This window comes from Gymnogyps californianus, chromosome 3 (assembly GCF_018139145.2).
Source record: "Gymnogyps californianus isolate 813 chromosome 3, ASM1813914v2, whole genome shotgun sequence".
NCBI classification, from domain to species: Eukaryota; Metazoa; Chordata; class Aves; order Accipitriformes; family Cathartidae; genus Gymnogyps; species Gymnogyps californianus.
Genome location: NC_059473.1, coordinates 60,193,544 through 60,210,977, shown reverse-complemented (window position 1 = coordinate 60,210,977; position 17,434 = coordinate 60,193,544). Strand labels below are relative to the sequence as shown.

Below are 17,434 nucleotides of genomic sequence, written 5' to 3'. Positions count from 1 at the left end.
CTCTCCTCAAGTTTATATAAGGAATGGCATCACCCCAAATAGAGGGTGACATGCTGATCATTTTTGCAGCCTACCAGCTATGAGCAGACTCTTGGACAATACAGAGCTATAAGAAGGAGATGAATGACATCAGCATCTTCACCATCTCTAAACCTTTTTTTATTACTGGCCAGTGGCTTGAAGGTGGAGCAGCGCTTCCTGGGTGTGCTGAGAGAATGCATCATCGAGGGTAAGCAGAACTTACAGCCCTGCTGGCAGAGGCATCTGACAGCAGCAAACAGGCAGCATGCATGTTTGGCAGAAAGGTAGCTGGCACTAGCATTCACCAGGGGAAGTCTTACTGCTAGCCTGACCACGGCAGGCTTTGCAAAGCTGCTGTTAAGCTGTTTGAGAATGCCAGTTCCCCGTTGTAAACTGGCTAGTGTATTTCTTAGGAAAATTAGCAACCTGTCCTGCCACCTTCAAGCCCAGGCAGGGTAATAAAAAAACCCAAAAACCAAACAAAAAACCAACCCAAAACATAATTCCCTGGTTAATCTGTGCTGACAGAGCCTCCTGGATCCCATCCTTATGCAACTAACCAAGTTTAAATATGCATAAGAAAACACATCTAAACTGAAAATATGTGTAAGTAAGTTATGAAAATGGTACAGTTAGTCTTTCACTAGAAGGAAAATAAAACCAAGATACAATATAAAGATATAAAACTTTATTATGAACATATTTAACAATGATTATGCGCATGAAGTCTTCCAAGAAACTCAATACCCAACTTTTGCTTGAAGTAAAATACTAGTTTTTCCTTCATATTCCATATTAGCATGAAGTTTTCTGACATAAATGGATAATTTGCTGTCATTAACACAACTAGATACGTAGAATATTTAACACATGTCCTCATGCACACTTTCTCAAAGCAGCGTTTAATTACAGCTTCTCATTAAACAGAGCATTTATCTTACACATTTTTATACCATTTTGGTACACAATTTTTCCATATTTTCATTTTACATATTTACAAACTTCTAAAAAAAGTTTTACAGTAATGCAAAGGTTGTTAACAGCATAAGCAAAAGGAAAAGGGGGAAAATATTAGGTGACTATGGATACAAAGGTGTCTTTTGGCTCAGAGAAAGACAACAGATCAAAGTCTTTCCTAGCTGGAACCATCCTCCCATTTTCCTCAGTATTAGTGCCACGGGTCTGTTGCACTAGCTGTTCCTTACTGGTTGGTGTTAAGCTTCCTCTTCTTTGCCAGTCCTAGGAAAGTTTCCAACCAATTCCAACATCAACTGTATTTTTAAAGCAAATACTACAGAATATGGTTGCCATGAATGGCTCACACTCAATGATTATTGACTTCTTAAAAGTCCCTCTTGACCATTGTGTACATGGAAGTCTTGCAGTTATTTAATAGATGGCGTCTCCTTTAGAGCAGGAACACTGTATGCTGTGGGGCCTTTTTGTATACTTTTCTCATTTTATACAGTTCCACTAGTGATGGAAATAATACTTCATTACTTCAGCAGTAATGAAAGGAAAGCCAGGCTAGTTTCTGATCCAGACATCTTCTGTTTCACCCTTAGGTTACAATACTTTACTCAGAGGTGAATTTATGCCACCTACTCCCAAGCTGTTTACAATCCATATTGTAATATTCCTCAAATACTGTCTCTGCTTTCCAATTGTGGAAATAAGAGGAGTGAAATTGAGATTTCTTGCTAGCAAAACTATTTCCTCATCTGCTTCACTGCTTTTGCCTTTTTATTGTATATTGAATTTGATGCGACACTGCTTCAACCAAGCTTACCATTACACTCTAGCACTTCCAAAATACAAAGCTATGTTGCATGGCAAACATTGCTTAAATACAATCTCTAAAAATTAACAAGGAAACTATTTTCTCACTATTTTCATAGTGAGTACACATTTCCCATTCTCAGCTTTCCTATTTCCACTTTGAATGTAGTGATGTAGAAAAGATAATGCAAACAAGATGGCAAGTGAAATAGGTTAAGAAACATCAGAATACTTTGCACGTTGGGCAAATCAAACATTTTATCTCTTCAGAACAATTTAGAGCAGAATTAAACAATATCAGAGCCAAAAAGATCTGAATATGTAAGCATCATGTAAATATTAATTTTTGAAGACCTAATTCCTGTATCCACTGTTACTCCAATGGAAGTCAAAAGGATCTGGGGTATGCAAAGGATGCCTAGTTGGCTCCCAAGTCTGACTCTGCAAATTCAAACAGCTGTAAGCCTCAAGAGAGTCATCTGGGGAATAGTAAAAATGAGAATGGGCGCTCCACTTTTAGGACAAAAAGATCATCTCCCGTACTTGTTAAAAAAAAAGTCTAAAAGGAAGTGCTGAAGGTACAGCTTACTACAGTTCACCGGAAAAAAACCCCACCACTAACTTGAAACAATTCTTTAATGTTTTCTTATATGTTCATCTAAACTGACACCAATTAATTAAGAAATTAAAGGGAAAAACCTTCTCCTCCTCCCCAGCAGTTTCCTTGCTTTAGCCATACAATAGTGCTTTGGCTTCTAACAAATAAATGATCCCTGGTACAGAAAGTTTTAAATTTCAAATACCCTCAAAAAATTTCACAGCTCTACATAATTTTAGAAAGTTTTCTCTCTCTCTCACACACAGAGCGGAGCACTGATTTAATCTGAACTACTCTATGATAGCAAGGATGCAAGCACATGAAGCAGTTCCTTTGGTCCTCTCTCTGCAAATTGCTATCCTGTGAAGTCTCCCCTTGATCATCCTGAACACCTACCAGGAGGTTATTGCAATGGGAATGGTCTAGAACAGTTGCTGCATCAAAGCAGAACAAATCTACTTTTTCCCCAATATGATTCAGCAAGTCTAGTAGGACTTCATTGCACTCTTCTGCTTGAACTACTTCAATGATGAGCACAATTCCCTAGTGTAAGCCAGCACCATTTTCTGTCTAATACATTAACAGTGCTTTTGAGAGTCTTCTACAGCAGCAGGGCAGAGAAATTTTACAAGAGTAGATCACAGTTACGAATCCATGAAAAAAGATACTTTCAGACAGGCCAAGTACCTGAAAACAAAAGTAGTTAGAAACAAACAGCATCCTCTTAAAGAACTGAACAATGGTGTAGGAGAAAACCAACTTTTAAATAGAGGAGCAGCAGCATTGTACTAGGAGTACTTAATTCCCATGTAACTCTGTTCCAGCACAGACTGGCATACAGATAATCACAAAATGTGCTAGTAAAAGTTCCGATCAGTACAGGTGGCGACTGTGGTATGACAAAGAAGTTGAACTATGCACAGAACGTGCTCAAAAGCTAACTCTCATGCACGTTCAATACATGAGCAACCACAACTGTTCCTAGGATGTAGATTAACTATCTATTAACACAATTTAAGGAAAAATTCTGATGTAGAAAAAGCCTCTAAAAATGAAATGTTTGGAAATTTGAAATTGTAATTCTCTATGAAACTTTCATACTCTATTCTCTGTAAGTGTAAAAATCTCCTCCAGCACACAAAAAACCCAGAAAGAAGAGTACTGGCTTCCTTCTGAGATTTGTTGCTGCCTAAATATTTCCATTTGAAAGGGCTGTTTAAAAAACAAAACAAAAACCAAAACAAACACTCCTGTTGTGGTAGTAAAGCATGTTATGAAACATATACAAATAATTTTGCACCACTGAGACTATTTTGGCTCACTAGAACTTGACTATTTGCACGTATCTCGCACTTACAAATCTGGTAAACTCATTTCAATGAGTTTAAAAAATGGTCTTAAGTCTATATCGTTTCTTCAAGGGAAGAATGGAAAGCTTGTATTTTCTTGCATTAAAAAAAAAAAAAAGGAGAAAACCCTAAAACACTTCATTCCCTGCCTCCAGCTCAAAAGACTAAGGTAGAAAATTGAAAGGGAAATGAGGCACTTCGTACAGCAGTGGACAATATACAAAGGAGCTAACACAAATGCAACAGATGAATGACAGTATGCTGTACATAATCCTCAAAAAAAAAAAAAACCCAACCCCAAAAAAACCAAGCAGCAAGGAAGCAATTTTAAAATCAGCATATAATCAGTGACACTTCTAAATGGAAATAGACTTAAAGATTTTAGTCCACAGACATTCTGCTATCAGGCATTTTATAAGATGTGTAAAAATTTTGGTTTCTTAAGTTTTCACCACAACCTTTTCAAGCATTCTTTTTTTCAGTTTTAACTTTGTAAACAGAAACAGAAGCAGGATGTCCTTCCTGGGAGTCGGTGTTCAGATGACAGCAGACTGTAAGGAAGCCAAGGAAGTTGTCCATCTAGGAAAACTTCAAAATTTATTTAATTCCAGCCGAACAAGTCTGTCTACATCAAAATCAATCAATCACTGTCCGATTCCTCTTTATACTTGGCTCTAATAGCTTGGCCGTTCTGAAGTGGCATTTCTTCATAGTCACTCCTGTGAAACACATCTTGTTAAAACTTCTCAACACGGTGTTCAGATAGGAAGTCCAAAATAAACAGGAAAGTTCTAAACTACATCGAGGCATCAAATTGTTATTTGGGTAAGAAGCTGCTGTTTTCCTTCCTTGTTGGAGATATGAACAATGTATATGACTTTCTCTCCAGAGGATGATGCATAATAAAAGTTATTCCAGTAACTACAAGCCACTTTTCACAAGGATTCTTACAGAAGCAAGCGGGTACTACCACTACTCATCTAACTAAACAAAGGCAAGCTATCTCAGGCAATGCATATAGCTCGTCTAGCACAAACTTGTTCAGGTTACTGCAGTATTAGCCCCATCCTCACTGTTCCAGCCACTTCAGGGTCTTTGGTAAGAGGTGAAAACATCAAGGGCAGATAATGAGTTTGTTCAGTGTCTAGCACAGAGACACCCGATTGGCATGGGTTTTAAGTGCTACTGTAATTCTTGTATTACATAAACTCACACAAGTCCAGGAAGTTTTGCTAGATTTGATTATTATTATTATTTTAGTAAGTGATGGATACTTAACAGCAGCCATTCTCCTTCCCTGAAGCATTTACATATGAGCTGCCCCTTTGCTAACACCGCCTGACTCCTGCAACCCTTCCCAGTTTAAAAGGAAGTCCTTTCCTTTCACAGCTCTCGCTGCCTTCACTGCATGACCTACCAGCATCCTAATACTTTCTTACCTGTTTGTATCAGTGCCATGGCAATCCCTTTTAAAAATCAAAAAAAAGAAAAACCAAAATAACATGCATTCTCATTGCATTTCTGTTTCAGAATAAGGCTATGTTTCTGTTCTTTAGGCAGAATACTTTCACTAACAACCTACAAATCCTTCACTTATTTAATGAATATGAAAAAGAACATTACAAAAATAACACACCAAAAGTAACTCTCCATAGGTGTTTTATAATCTTACCCATAAATCACATCATCATCTGAATCATTCAGCATAGAAAAAGCGGGATTGTCTTTCAACTGTGATTCTGGAAAATACAAATAAGGGTTAATTTAGCGCATTGAATATAGAAATGTGGCTGTACTTCTAACTCAACACTGTAGCAACAGACTCGACAACTTCCAAGGCAGTCACGACTACAATTCAATGAAACTATATCCAAACAGGAATTCTCTCCTTTAAATTCTTCTCCCTTCAGCCACAACATCATGGTATTCTTAAGAGTTAAAGAGATGACATAACTATCTCATCTTATTTTTAGATAGATACTCTCCATGTTGTACAAATGGATTGCCTCCCTTGTGCAGTTTCCCGTGTCATATTATTTCAACCTGCACATAAGAGTAATTAAGTCAGACCTCATTATTCTTAATCATTATTCAAAAGTTCATATGTATTTAAAAAGCACAGACTTCTTTAACTTCTTGGTTATTTCTAAGCTACAGATATAGTAGACCAAAGTTGTAATCCCTTGTATGCAAGTCAATGATTAGCCAGTTTTTTTTCATCCTTGTAATAAATGAAGTGACCTGTAATAAATGAAATGACCTGTACTTTTATGGTGAGATAAAAGGAAACACATACTTTCCATTGGCTATTTATGACAATTCCCTCTGTCTTGTTTTAAGGCCTTCATTTCTTCCATAATCTGTGCTGCTTAGCTGCAGTTCATAATTATATGCAAGTAAAATTCAATCCAGCAATTTGCCATAAACATCTTTTTTCCTGGCAGCTTTTTACTTTCTGCCTTCTATAAACTAATACTTCTTGCAACCCAACAGCAAGTTTTTAACTTTATCCTCACCCAGCCATTTCTCTTGTCTTTCTTAATGGAAAAAAATACCATTTTTCTGTAACAGTTCCATCCATCTCAACTCTAAAAAGTTTAGAGAAAGGACCAGCTCCACTATTTAGTGCCTTCCCCCTGCATACCTCTCAGCATGCAAGATGTGACTGGACAGGGTGCGAGATAATCTCATCGAGGCTCCCTTTGCCATGAAAGGTTGGACCAGATGAGCTTTCCAGGTCCCTTCCAACCTCGACTGTTCTATGGTACTATATTTTAAACTCAATGCTTAAAGCAGAGAATGCACTTGGTACAAATATTTATTTTACAGATCTTTATCTGTTAGACAGGGATAATGCTTTATAATCATCACGTAAGTCAGTTAAATCCTCTACGTAGGAATGCAAAAACAGAAGTGCCACCGATTCAATCCTTTATCTCCCTGTGATAGCCCTCTCCCCATAGGAAGTTCCCCAGAATTCCTCCCATGTTAGAGATCTGCTTCACTCCTACTTTTCCAACAGCATGTTACCTATTTCAGAGTCCAGTTTGCCAGCACGCCAATATATTAACCTTTGTTAGAACAAAGTACAAATGAAGTATTGTTGCTCCTTAAGGATTGTCTGTGAGTCAGTGCAAAAGTTAGTGCATTATATGCAAACATCATATTGACTATAAGCTTGATCTAAGTGCATAAGGATTCAAGTCTAGCTAATAAGTTGTATACATTTTACGTGTTCCTTCATATCGCCATTACTAATTTGCTCAGGAGCAGTGCAGCTTCTGCTTATGTTAACTCAAAGCAAATTGAAACAGTAACAAGACAACCAGAATATAAAGATCTTACACAGTATCTGCTAATATGCCCACTTTCGTCATCTAAGTTTGCCAGACAATTGCTTACACTTACCGTATAGCGCATTCTTTGACGGGGAATACACGAAGGCTAATGTGTAGAGATAAAAGTTCAATAAACCATAAAATGATAAGAATTCTGCTGGTAGTAAGTGTTAAGGATATTGCTCAATATAGCTCCATACACATTAACTTTGGAAACAAGACCCAAACCATACATAAGCTGTTTCAATGGAAAGAATGTTTACCTTACTGAAGTTTGAAAGCATGAATGGCTACACAAAACTGCATGTTTTAAATTCAATGACAACTAATGTACTCAAGCTGTTTCAAGGTAAATCTCCCACTGAAGACAAAGCTTTAACACCAGTAACATTTGCTGAGACAAGGTCTACTCTTGAGTGGTGGAGTGCATGGTAAATTGAATAGTTCTGCCTTCAATGCCAAAAGAAAGCTGAGTAAGGGGGGTGTTCAGGGTTTTTTTGTTTTGTTTATTTTCAAAAAAGTTCTCCCTTGGCACAGTGATTGAGAAGGAAGGAGAAAGGACTATCTGTAGATAGAACTCTGAAGATGGCTTCTTGCCATCATTTTGGGAAAATACTACAGGCTTTACATACTGTTTTCTACTAGCTCCCAACACATAACTAAGCTTATCAGTAACTGGAGCAGTTGCAGTCACACAGGCACTTTCAGTAAGTAGAATGAACTAGGATGTCATGGTTCAGGTCCAGAAATACAGTTTGTAATCCTGTTGCCAACAGACATCAGAAATAGTCTCTCTCAAGTCACTTAAATTCTCTGCTATGACCTCTTCCACATGTAGACTTGGACCAGTATACAAACACATTTTCAGTGACTTCTGAACTATTATTTTCTCAAATATTTTGGTATGCCCCATGCTAACTGATAGGTATACAGCAAACTGGATTCATGTGCCAAATTTGGCTGTATTTGCTGCAATAACTTATTAAAATTACTTGAATGCATGCATATCTAGGCCTTCATTCCTTTTGAAGAGTATCCAATGCAGTTGTGATTTATGTGATGTAAACAAATTAGACTGAAACTGTCTCAGCTCACAATCTTTACAAAGAGCCATTACAAAATGCTGATGTGAAACCTCAATCAAAATGGACTGAACTTCAAAAGCCCACCTAGAAGTCAAAGGTCTCAGTCCTTAGGTACATAATTTTTAAGTACCTTCTGCATGAAAACAGACTAGCATTCCTACTTGAGCAGTATCACAACACAAGGATATAATTCTGATAGTGAGTCGACAGCTCAGCAACAAAGTTGTCCTGTAGAACTTGTGCTCCAAAGCGTAGGTAGAGTATAACAATGCTGAGGAAAAAAGTTAAAACATATAGGTGTACTGTGTCTTTAAATCACAAAATTGAAATGGTAGTTTGATAGAGTAGTATATGAGAGAATAATTATGTTAACATGCTCGCCATTTATTTTAAGACACATTTGCTTTCATAGTTCTAAATTCTTTTGTGATTAAAAGTCAGCACTCAACTCAGTAAAGTGGAAAAAAAACCCCATGGTCTATTTCCCTCAGATTTCATCCACTACAGACAATCCAAGAGTCAACAGTAATTTGAAATAACTGCTTGGAGTGGGGGAGACAGATATTAACAATAATCTAAGAAACTAATTCTAAACTTCTGCTTTGACTAAGTGAAGCTTACAAAGCTCCAAAAGAGGTGAACGGTACACTGCAGACCACTGAGCAGTACAGAAAACACCTCTGCTAAGTGAACCTCTGAATCTTGCAGTGTATTGCTGTGGTAATGGAAATCATATAAAAGTTAGCTCTAAAAGCCTCAAGAAGGGTTAAAAAATTAAGAAATGCTTGCCATAACAATCATATCAAAAGACATTCCTCAGTTTCATCGACAATTTTATTATCAACAAAATGTATTCAAAGCACTGAAAAAAGGTTATAGAAGTTACAGTACTGAGAAATGTACTTTGAAAAGCCTTACCTAATAACAAGCACTACAAAGGTTAATGCAGTCAAGAATTTTAACCTGAGATCTGAAAAAGATTGAAAAAAGTTGTTATTAGCGAATTTACACCTACATCTAGGAGAAGCAAGCCTGTTTGGGGAAGAATCAAAAGAAATATTCCTTACCAACATAGGGCATGTTACGAAGTTCTGAGCATGCCCTCACTATCAGGAACAAAAGGTAGAGAATGTATGTGGTTGCCACCACAAGGAAGAAGATTTTCATTCCCTGTAAGAAGAGCGTTAGTTTTTATTATTTAATGAGATTTGGTCTATTCCTCCTTCCCTCAATAGAAATCATTATTTCCCAAAGCACAACATAGAATGGTCCATTTATTCAGGGAAAGTATGCTCATGAGAGAAAGTATAAAACGAGGATGGCTATACATCAAGGTAGGTTTTGGGGGAATGTAAAGAAAGGATGTTTAATAGAAGTCATCATTTTGTTCACTGAGTTCACAGTGAGCTGAATCTCAATGATTTTCTAAAAACACAGCTCCTGAGAACAATACAAGGACCTGTATAAATCAGATCTTCCTTTACAAAAAGGAAGTCTGAAATTACTAGGACAGGGGATCTTGGCAGGAGTAAAGATGTACAAAACTGACTTAATAAGAGGCTTAAAAAATTTTCTTTCAATCCCAACAGTCATGAGTCTGTGACTAAACTTGTGGTGTTGAGTATCCAGATTTGCAAGACAATTTACTCTTCTCATTGGGATGGAGCTCAACATGGCCTATGCATGATCTAAAGCAAAATTAAAAGTACCCTAGTCAGAATAAGACCATCTGACCAGCATTTGCTATTTTCTAAATTGTGTTACAGATTTTAATGGAAGAACAAACCCCACCTCCTTGTATTGCCTAACTCCACCCGACAATTTAATAGCAAGAAAACATTTCTGACTTACCTGGAAATTACCTGTGTCAACCCTGTATTGATATGTAGGATCATGTACTTCATTAACACTAGAAAAGATTCAAAATGAAAAAGTGGTACTTACACCATTACAAAAGACAAGCTCAAAAAGCCGTACTGACCCAGAAACCCACTAACAAAGAAAAGGTTTAAAGTTACTATACAGAGTTTATAACTAAAGGTTTTGGCTGTATAAATTGGTGCGATGCCATTGATTCCAATGGAGTCATGACAATTTACAGTACATAACATCCTCCTTCTTCCCAAACCCAATTCTGAAGGAATATGGAGGATTTCAGTTGTGAGCAGGTCTAATCTCCCCACTTATTTTTTAGAAAATTTACAATCTTGTAAATTCCTACAAGCCTTCAGGATTTAGTGTTTAAATTTTATACTTGTTGATAAAAATTGTACTTAAGAAATAACTGTGGTATAAGCCCTTCCCTCATAGCAATTTTGCTGATAGGGCATTAGCAGGAGCATTTCCTCCAACTGCACTGCTTTCAACAATGTACAACGGCATAGAGAAGGTTAGAAGGTATCTTCCTTCTGAGAACTAAAATAAGACGCAAACACTTGAGACTAAAATGGTTTAGAAACTACAAACGTGCCAAAACTGAGAAAGTTTTCTGGGTGGGGAATAGTGACACCTTTATGTTAACACAACAAATTGGAAAAAAGAGAGAAACACTAAACCAAGCAAAAGAACTGAGTTTTGAGGAGAGAGAGCATAGCTTGAGTAAGCAGTGTCAATATCCATTGTGCAGGTTTAATAGTTGAGAAAGTTTGGTTAAATTGTGTGATAGTTAACTACAGAGAAACTGTTGCTTCAAATACTAAAAGCTAATTGGGACATAGCGCTAGAGGGAGTATTGTAGGGAGCCACAACATCTTGACAAAGTAGTGATTTCTAGATCTCACTCTGATTTGTAAAATTATGTACTACTAGATAGTCCATGGGGAATTCTGTTTTCAAATCAGTCACAATTTGCAAAACAGAAAGATGTAAGAATTTGAACTCCATTCCTATATCACAATCAGAGCATTAAGAAACACATACCACTAATTATAAACAATCTTCTCATTCTTGAACACTCTCAGCTCATTACTTTTGCACTAAATTTTAAATTACTTACGTTTGCCATATTCCCAATGTAACGGAGGCCAGCCACAATAGTCCAACAATAAAGAATTTGGGCAGATAGAAAGTTAAGCACTTCCTTTCCCCCTGTTGAGAAAACAATAGTGCGGTGAAGGAGTGAACCCACATTTGAGATTCTCGACAGAATAAAATAACTATCATCTTTGTTTCATTCAAAATGAACTAGATTAAGAGACTCGCCTTCTGTATTTTTAACCCGCACAGGTGATTACAGAAGACATAAAATTGTATCATCATTTATGTTAGTAAGATGCAGTAGATTTGGAGCATCCTATGTATAAGGTCTCAAATATTTCACTGATACTGCAAATATAGGAATTTGGTCCAGAATTCATATTTATCTTATGCAGTATTTTAAAGTGGTTTAAAAAACAAGCAACCACCACATACAACAACAAAACCCTTCAAGCAAGAACAAAGCATAACAGCATCATAATTCTGAAGACTGCCTTGCAATAGTTTAGAGTGGACTGTCCCATCTATCTCATTTAGGCATGGTAGCTTCAAGACAACCTACTTCACCACAAATAATTTTAACTCCAAAGCTTTGTGTGTGACATGGTACTTTAAGAATAAAATAAATGTCTCTTTTTTAAAAATTAGGTTTCATTTGAGAGAACTGAAAAAACAAGTACTGTCTTCTCAGTGAGTAGAACATACTGTTGCACCCCTACCTGTACTCTTATGCCATGATAGACGCAAAGCCAGAACAACAACAATGCACACAGAAACAGCGACTGGAATAGATCATCCAGCATTCCAGGAAACCAGCTGTTCACCAGAAAAGAAAGGGGGAAAAATGGATCTGTAACAAAATAAGTAAAATAGTTAAACAGAGGGGAAGAAGCACAGTCTTTTCCATTATGAAAAGTAAAGCAGAATATATCTTCAGAGGAACAAAAACCTCTACATTTTTCAAATTACACCAGTACATGAAATTGAAGTTTGCTGTATCTTATTTACAGAGAAAATAGTGCCTCCAGCAGCAATCGTCTGTGCTGTAGAAATAATCTGAAATGGTTGCCAACATTTCTAGAAGATTTCAGGTTTTATTAGACTTTCTACTAAACCACTGTTCTTGGTGATGACCTAAAAAATTATCATAGAATGACTGAAAGGCAAATATTCTTTTGGTACTGCTAGAGAGTGCTAAAATTTGCTGTGGTTTACCAGACTAAAAGTAGCCTCCATTTTTAACTAAAGTGCAAGTATCTTTAAAATGAAGAAGTAAGACTTAGCAGACAAACACAGAAATTGCATTTACATGTCGCTATATGAAAGGTTCAGTATGGTTGCAGCCACCTATTCCAATCAGAGCTTTAAACAAATAGAGCTGACATTCACGTGAGTGAAAAGAATGAAATCCATCTACTCATTATGCCCTTGAATTTGATACACTTAAAAAGGGTTGGGTTTTTTTAAAACTAGTTTTCTGAAGCCTTATAAACAGCTGCTTATAAGTTCAAGGCCAAATTCCATTTCACCTTCTCTCTCGCGCGCGCTCTCTTTTTTTCCTTACTTTCTTTTAATGTTTTTAAAAAAGGAGCTTTTCTAAAAATTCCAGGATACAAGTACCATTATAAAGTAGCAGGAGGGGAAGGAGGATGGACATCCATTTCTGTTCAATACCCCAGTCTCTCATGGAGAATTTCCGCAGGGAATGTGCAAACAGACACTATAAAACAACAACAACAATTTGTAAGGAAGGAATACAGCCTTAATGGTTTTACCAGAGTAAAGAGACAACACAGCACATTGCAAAGGCTACTTCACGAGGTCTTTGCCACTAAGAACATTGTAAAACAGGAGCCACATCTCCTAGCTTCTACTTCTGCTTCAAGTCTGCTGGCTTACCCCAATGCAAATTACTTAATCTCTCAAGCAAACTGAGAAGGAAACCAGCTAATACCATGCAAATCAACAATGTATGAAAAAATGTTGCCTAATTACTGGTCACACACTACCAACAACTTCCACTTAAACTCACTTTTTAAAAAAACAGATTCCATATCACATTCACAGTTACTTGCTGAGTGACATCATCTATGTGAGAAAAATGCTATGCAAGTGTTCAGTGCTTTAGTGTCCTTACTCTGAAAATTCTGCATTTTAGATTTTATGTTGTTTTGTTTTCCAAACACTTCTTTTCCAGGGGCCAAACCAGGTTGGAGGGGAGAGATAATCTAAATCATAGCATCGTTTAGGTTGTAAGGGACCTCTGGAGGTCATCTGGCCCATCCTCACACTCAAGGCAGTGACAACTTTAAAGTTAGGTCAAGGTCATATTCAACTGAGTTTTGCTCATTTTCAGAGATGGAGAGCCCACACTCTGGGCATCCTATTCCAATGTCTGAGCCTACCTGCACTGCAAAAAAATATTTTTTCTAGCATCTAATCACAATGTCCTTTGTTTAAGCAAAATTCTTTCTGTTCAATTCAAAAATCACAGTTTAGAAAAACAAGTTTTCCCATTTATCCTGTTTTCTTAATGTCCCTTCAATACCACTTGTAAAAACATAAAAGCAGCAACTACATAAGTATTTTAGGAACATTTTTTACACCCATTCAGTGATATCTCAACTCTGCTACCTGGGGTTAAGTTACTAAACACAGCACTACAGAACAGTGTTATCAGCTGTCTACATAATATACTCCAGAAAAACTGAAACAAAATCTTACCGTGACCATAAAAGTAAGAACTACAAAGACAAATCGGAACCATATTTCCACTTGTGAAAAAGTTGGATTGTAGGTCTTCCACTGCAAGAAAACAGAAGAAAAATAGCCCAATGAACAATGTTTTGACGGGGTACATACAACAGCAATAATTAGCACTTTCTGCAGATACTGAAAAGTTCTCTGGCTTTTCAAAATTTAAAGGTATAACTGAATTCCACCATGTCACCATGGAAAGACAAAGATAAATTCATACCCATAGGACTATCTGATGAAAAGATAACAAAAGCAGCCTAATATCCTTGCTTCTCTTTTACCCTGCCACTTTGTAACATACTCAGTGTGCTGTCATATGTTAAAGCACTTCTCAGGACAAAAAGGATATTCTTCATTGATTTCAGTTGCACTTTCATTCAAAGTTTAAATGCCAATAATTGAGTAAATTCAGTATGTTCTTCATTATTACCAAGGTCAGATGCATAAATTGATTATGAAGAGGTTGATAAGGTACAGGCATGCTTCCTGTAATGGTTTTGTTTTCTTAAAGCTTATTCTCTTGTTTCAGAAGTGGAAAAAAGAAAATCAAGTAAGGGAAGAATAAATGAGCTAACCAGAAATAAAGAACTTTTTTCATAGGTTAAGGAGGAAAAGCTCCTTCTTCTCTAATTATTAGAAGGGCACAAATATTAATTATAACATGTCAGTTTGCATAAACTCTGCTCTGTTGACAATTTATCTCATACCTGGCATGCTTCTCTTTTGAAGCCACTTTTGAAACGTAAACTCCCTGGTACAACATATGCTCTGCACCCATCTGAACAAGAGGCTTTACCTTTCAATGTATTAAATCTGTCAACCTCTGTCTTGTCTTTTTAAACCGCTAATGTAGAATGAAAGTTGTATGTAGAGAATCCCATTATACAAAAGGCAATCTATGATTTCAACTGAGATCACCATAAACCATTGTAATAATGAAATAAACTGACAATTTTAGTTGCTGCGGGAAAGCAGGGCTTTGGGTTTGGGTTTTTTGGTTTTGCGCACCAGTCTGCCTTAAAGGCAGCCTGCAAAGCAAGATAATAAACTGTACAACTATAAATGCTCCAACACTTTGTCCTGTTTGAAATCTGGAACTAAGCAAAGGGTTTGTGAGTTTGGGTTTTTTTTCCCCTTAGAGCTTATTTTTAATGATGTTCTTTATGCACTAGAATATTACAAATATTAATATTCAGGAAGTGCATTTAGTATATAAAAAACACTTCTGCTTTACAGTAAGATTTTTGCCTGCTACCTGCTCTGACACACCGGAAGTTGCATACAGGTAGAATATAGCATAGTAATTTGTATTATAAATTTGGTTTAGTTCAATTTTCTCCCAATGCAAATGTTTCTAAATTTCTTTCTGGAGCCAACCAGCACACACTGATGATGTAACTGTTTTATAAGCAATCTTTAGCACTACGAACTGAGCTAATTATTTCACTAGGGATTATTTTAGTGAATTATTTTATTAGCCTGCTTGTTTTAGCTCAATAAACATTTTTCTCTTCCTCATAAGCACAGTCAAAAACAAAAATCTTCATTTTTCTTTGAGTTTGTTAAATCTTTCTAGCCCACACTTTTGTAAAGTCTGGAAAAATCTTGCTAATTCAGATACACCTACTGGAAAGGCTGAAAAAGATACCATGCTTTAGAGAGGCAACATCTCTATAAGCAAATGCAGAAAACTGGATGTTCTAGTCTAGCTTGCCTACTGTTAAAAATATCTCCCAGGAATTAGACTAAATATATCTCTTCCAGAAAACAGCATTAGCAGTTCTGAAAGAAAAATCTTTCCTTACAGAGTTAAAAAAATTGGTCTACACCCTTATTAACAGCAAATGCTATAATAGTTCTGACATTAGTAGTGACAGAAAAATTAATTATGATGCATCTTTATGTTTATCTTCAAAAATGAGAACTTTATTATAGTTAAAGCAGACTTCTACAGCATTAGTAATTAAAGAGATTTCTTTTGCTAGTATAAAACTTTATACTTACTGTGAAAGTAATATTCTGGATGGTGTACGTTAACTTATATAGATCTTCAAAGCTAACAAATATGTTGTACTGAGTGTAGTTCAGGTAGCCAAGGTGAGCAACAATGATTTCACTGCATTTCTGTGAACACATACAGTGAAGAATAGTACGTAAAAGCCTTCAATTTATTCCAGAATATGCACTGTTAGTATAGGTTGGATAATTTGTTTCTAAGTGGTCAGATATTGATGATATTTATTATATGCCTTACCAATCTTGATCAGTTAGAATAAGACTCAAACAAGACCCGCAGATAAAGAATTTCTTGAAAGATACCAGACAAAGTAGAAGAAACTGATGAAGTCAGTCAGCAGGATCAAAGGTTGAACCAATAAACAAGGCTAACTTTTCACTTAAGCTGGTGAAAGCAACTGCTTGCAGCACCAGGAAGGATCTGAATAACTCTGTCAGTCAAGCTCTGGGTCATCGGATTGTGAGATGGGGCTATCTTGTACTAACTCATTTCTAAAAGTTAACAGGCAGAAAGAGAAAACCCAAGCATATCGCTCTCTTGGCTGTATGTAATTAAATCTAATGGAACGCTGTTCATTAATTTCTGCAGATTTCATATATATGTGTATATATATAAAAAGGAAACGTTTCATTTACCCTATATGCTTATCACAAAAAAACTTCAGCTATGCCCTTCCTAAAGGACTTGCATCTGGAGAAGCTGTTTTGGATGTCCCTAAGCTTAAAAATTTCAGTGAAAATTATACTAGAAACTCCAAACCTTAAACATTTCTTCACAAGTGGCACGAAATTTGGCTTTTTCAGAACACAGATGCCAGCTGATTTCAACCAGACTCTCTGCTAGGTGTTGGAGGAGAATTTTTCTTGCCTCTGCAGCCCTATATCCAATCTTCTACTGCAATACCCCTTTCTTCAGTACTGCTAAATCTGTTTAGGTGACTAAGCAGGACACACTGCTTTGCTGGCAGAGAGCTACTCTAACAAAAAAGAGGGTCTTTAAGGGGTAATAGACACAAGTCATAGGAGTAATCAGAAGACGACAGATAGGTAGGTATCTTGCTCAGCATTACTAGCTAGATTGCAATTATAAATAAAACTATACTCTAGAGTCTTTCCTGAGACGTGCTTAGCAGATATATTCTTCTCATTTGCAATGTAATGTAAAATGCACACAAACAGATTCAAAGAAAATGTACTGCATCAGAGTTTTGTTTAAGCAAGCACATACTTGTGCGCAACTGAGTAATCTCGTCCGATTGTGAACTTGATTATTAACATATGGTGTGCTTCCATCCTTCACCACCCCAAGTACTTTGACTATCATAGTAACATTCTTTTTGAGGGATACTGTAATTAAAAGAGAAAACATTAAGCAATTGCTACATGCAGAAATCAAATCTTAACTAGAGTTCCAAATATAGTTTAAAACATAAGATATCCAAAGATTACTCAAAGTTATTCAGTTATACTTTACTGGAGTAGGGGTCCAGTATATTAAAAAAAACCCACAAAACT

At 36.4% G+C, this 17,434-nt stretch overlaps 1 protein-coding gene across 6 annotated transcripts in view; it reads right to left on the bottom strand.

Annotated features, from left to right (window-relative positions):
• Positions 1–694: 694 nt before the first annotated feature.
• Positions 695–17,434, bottom strand: part of TMEM181 (transmembrane protein 181) — a 36,852-nt gene continuing 20,112 nt past the window's right edge. For 5 of the 6 annotated variants that reach the window (XM_050894762.1, XM_050894761.1, XM_050894766.1 and 2 more), the window contains exons 5-17: positions 17,148–17,266; positions 15,908–16,027; positions 13,871–13,951; positions 12,767–12,866; positions 11,866–11,996; positions 11,166–11,257; positions 10,022–10,079; positions 9,238–9,340; positions 9,089–9,140; positions 8,359–8,441; positions 7,156–7,245; positions 5,420–5,486; positions 695–4,466 (exon numbers count right to left, since the gene is read on the bottom strand). In XM_050894762.1, the coding sequence (XP_050750719.1) occupies positions 4,388–4,466; positions 5,420–5,486; positions 7,156–7,245; positions 8,359–8,441; positions 9,089–9,140; positions 9,238–9,340; positions 10,022–10,079; positions 11,166–11,257; positions 11,866–11,996; positions 12,767–12,866; positions 13,871–13,951; positions 15,908–16,027; positions 17,148–17,266 (1,175 nt within the window). In that variant the 3' untranslated portion in view covers positions 695–4,387. The remainder of the gene's footprint in view (positions 4,467–5,419; positions 5,487–7,155; positions 7,246–8,358; positions 8,442–9,088; positions 9,141–9,237; positions 9,341–10,021; positions 10,080–11,165; positions 11,258–11,865; positions 11,997–12,766; positions 12,867–13,870; positions 13,952–15,907; positions 16,028–17,147; positions 17,267–17,434) is intronic. The other variant, XM_050894767.1, reaches the window with a different exon arrangement.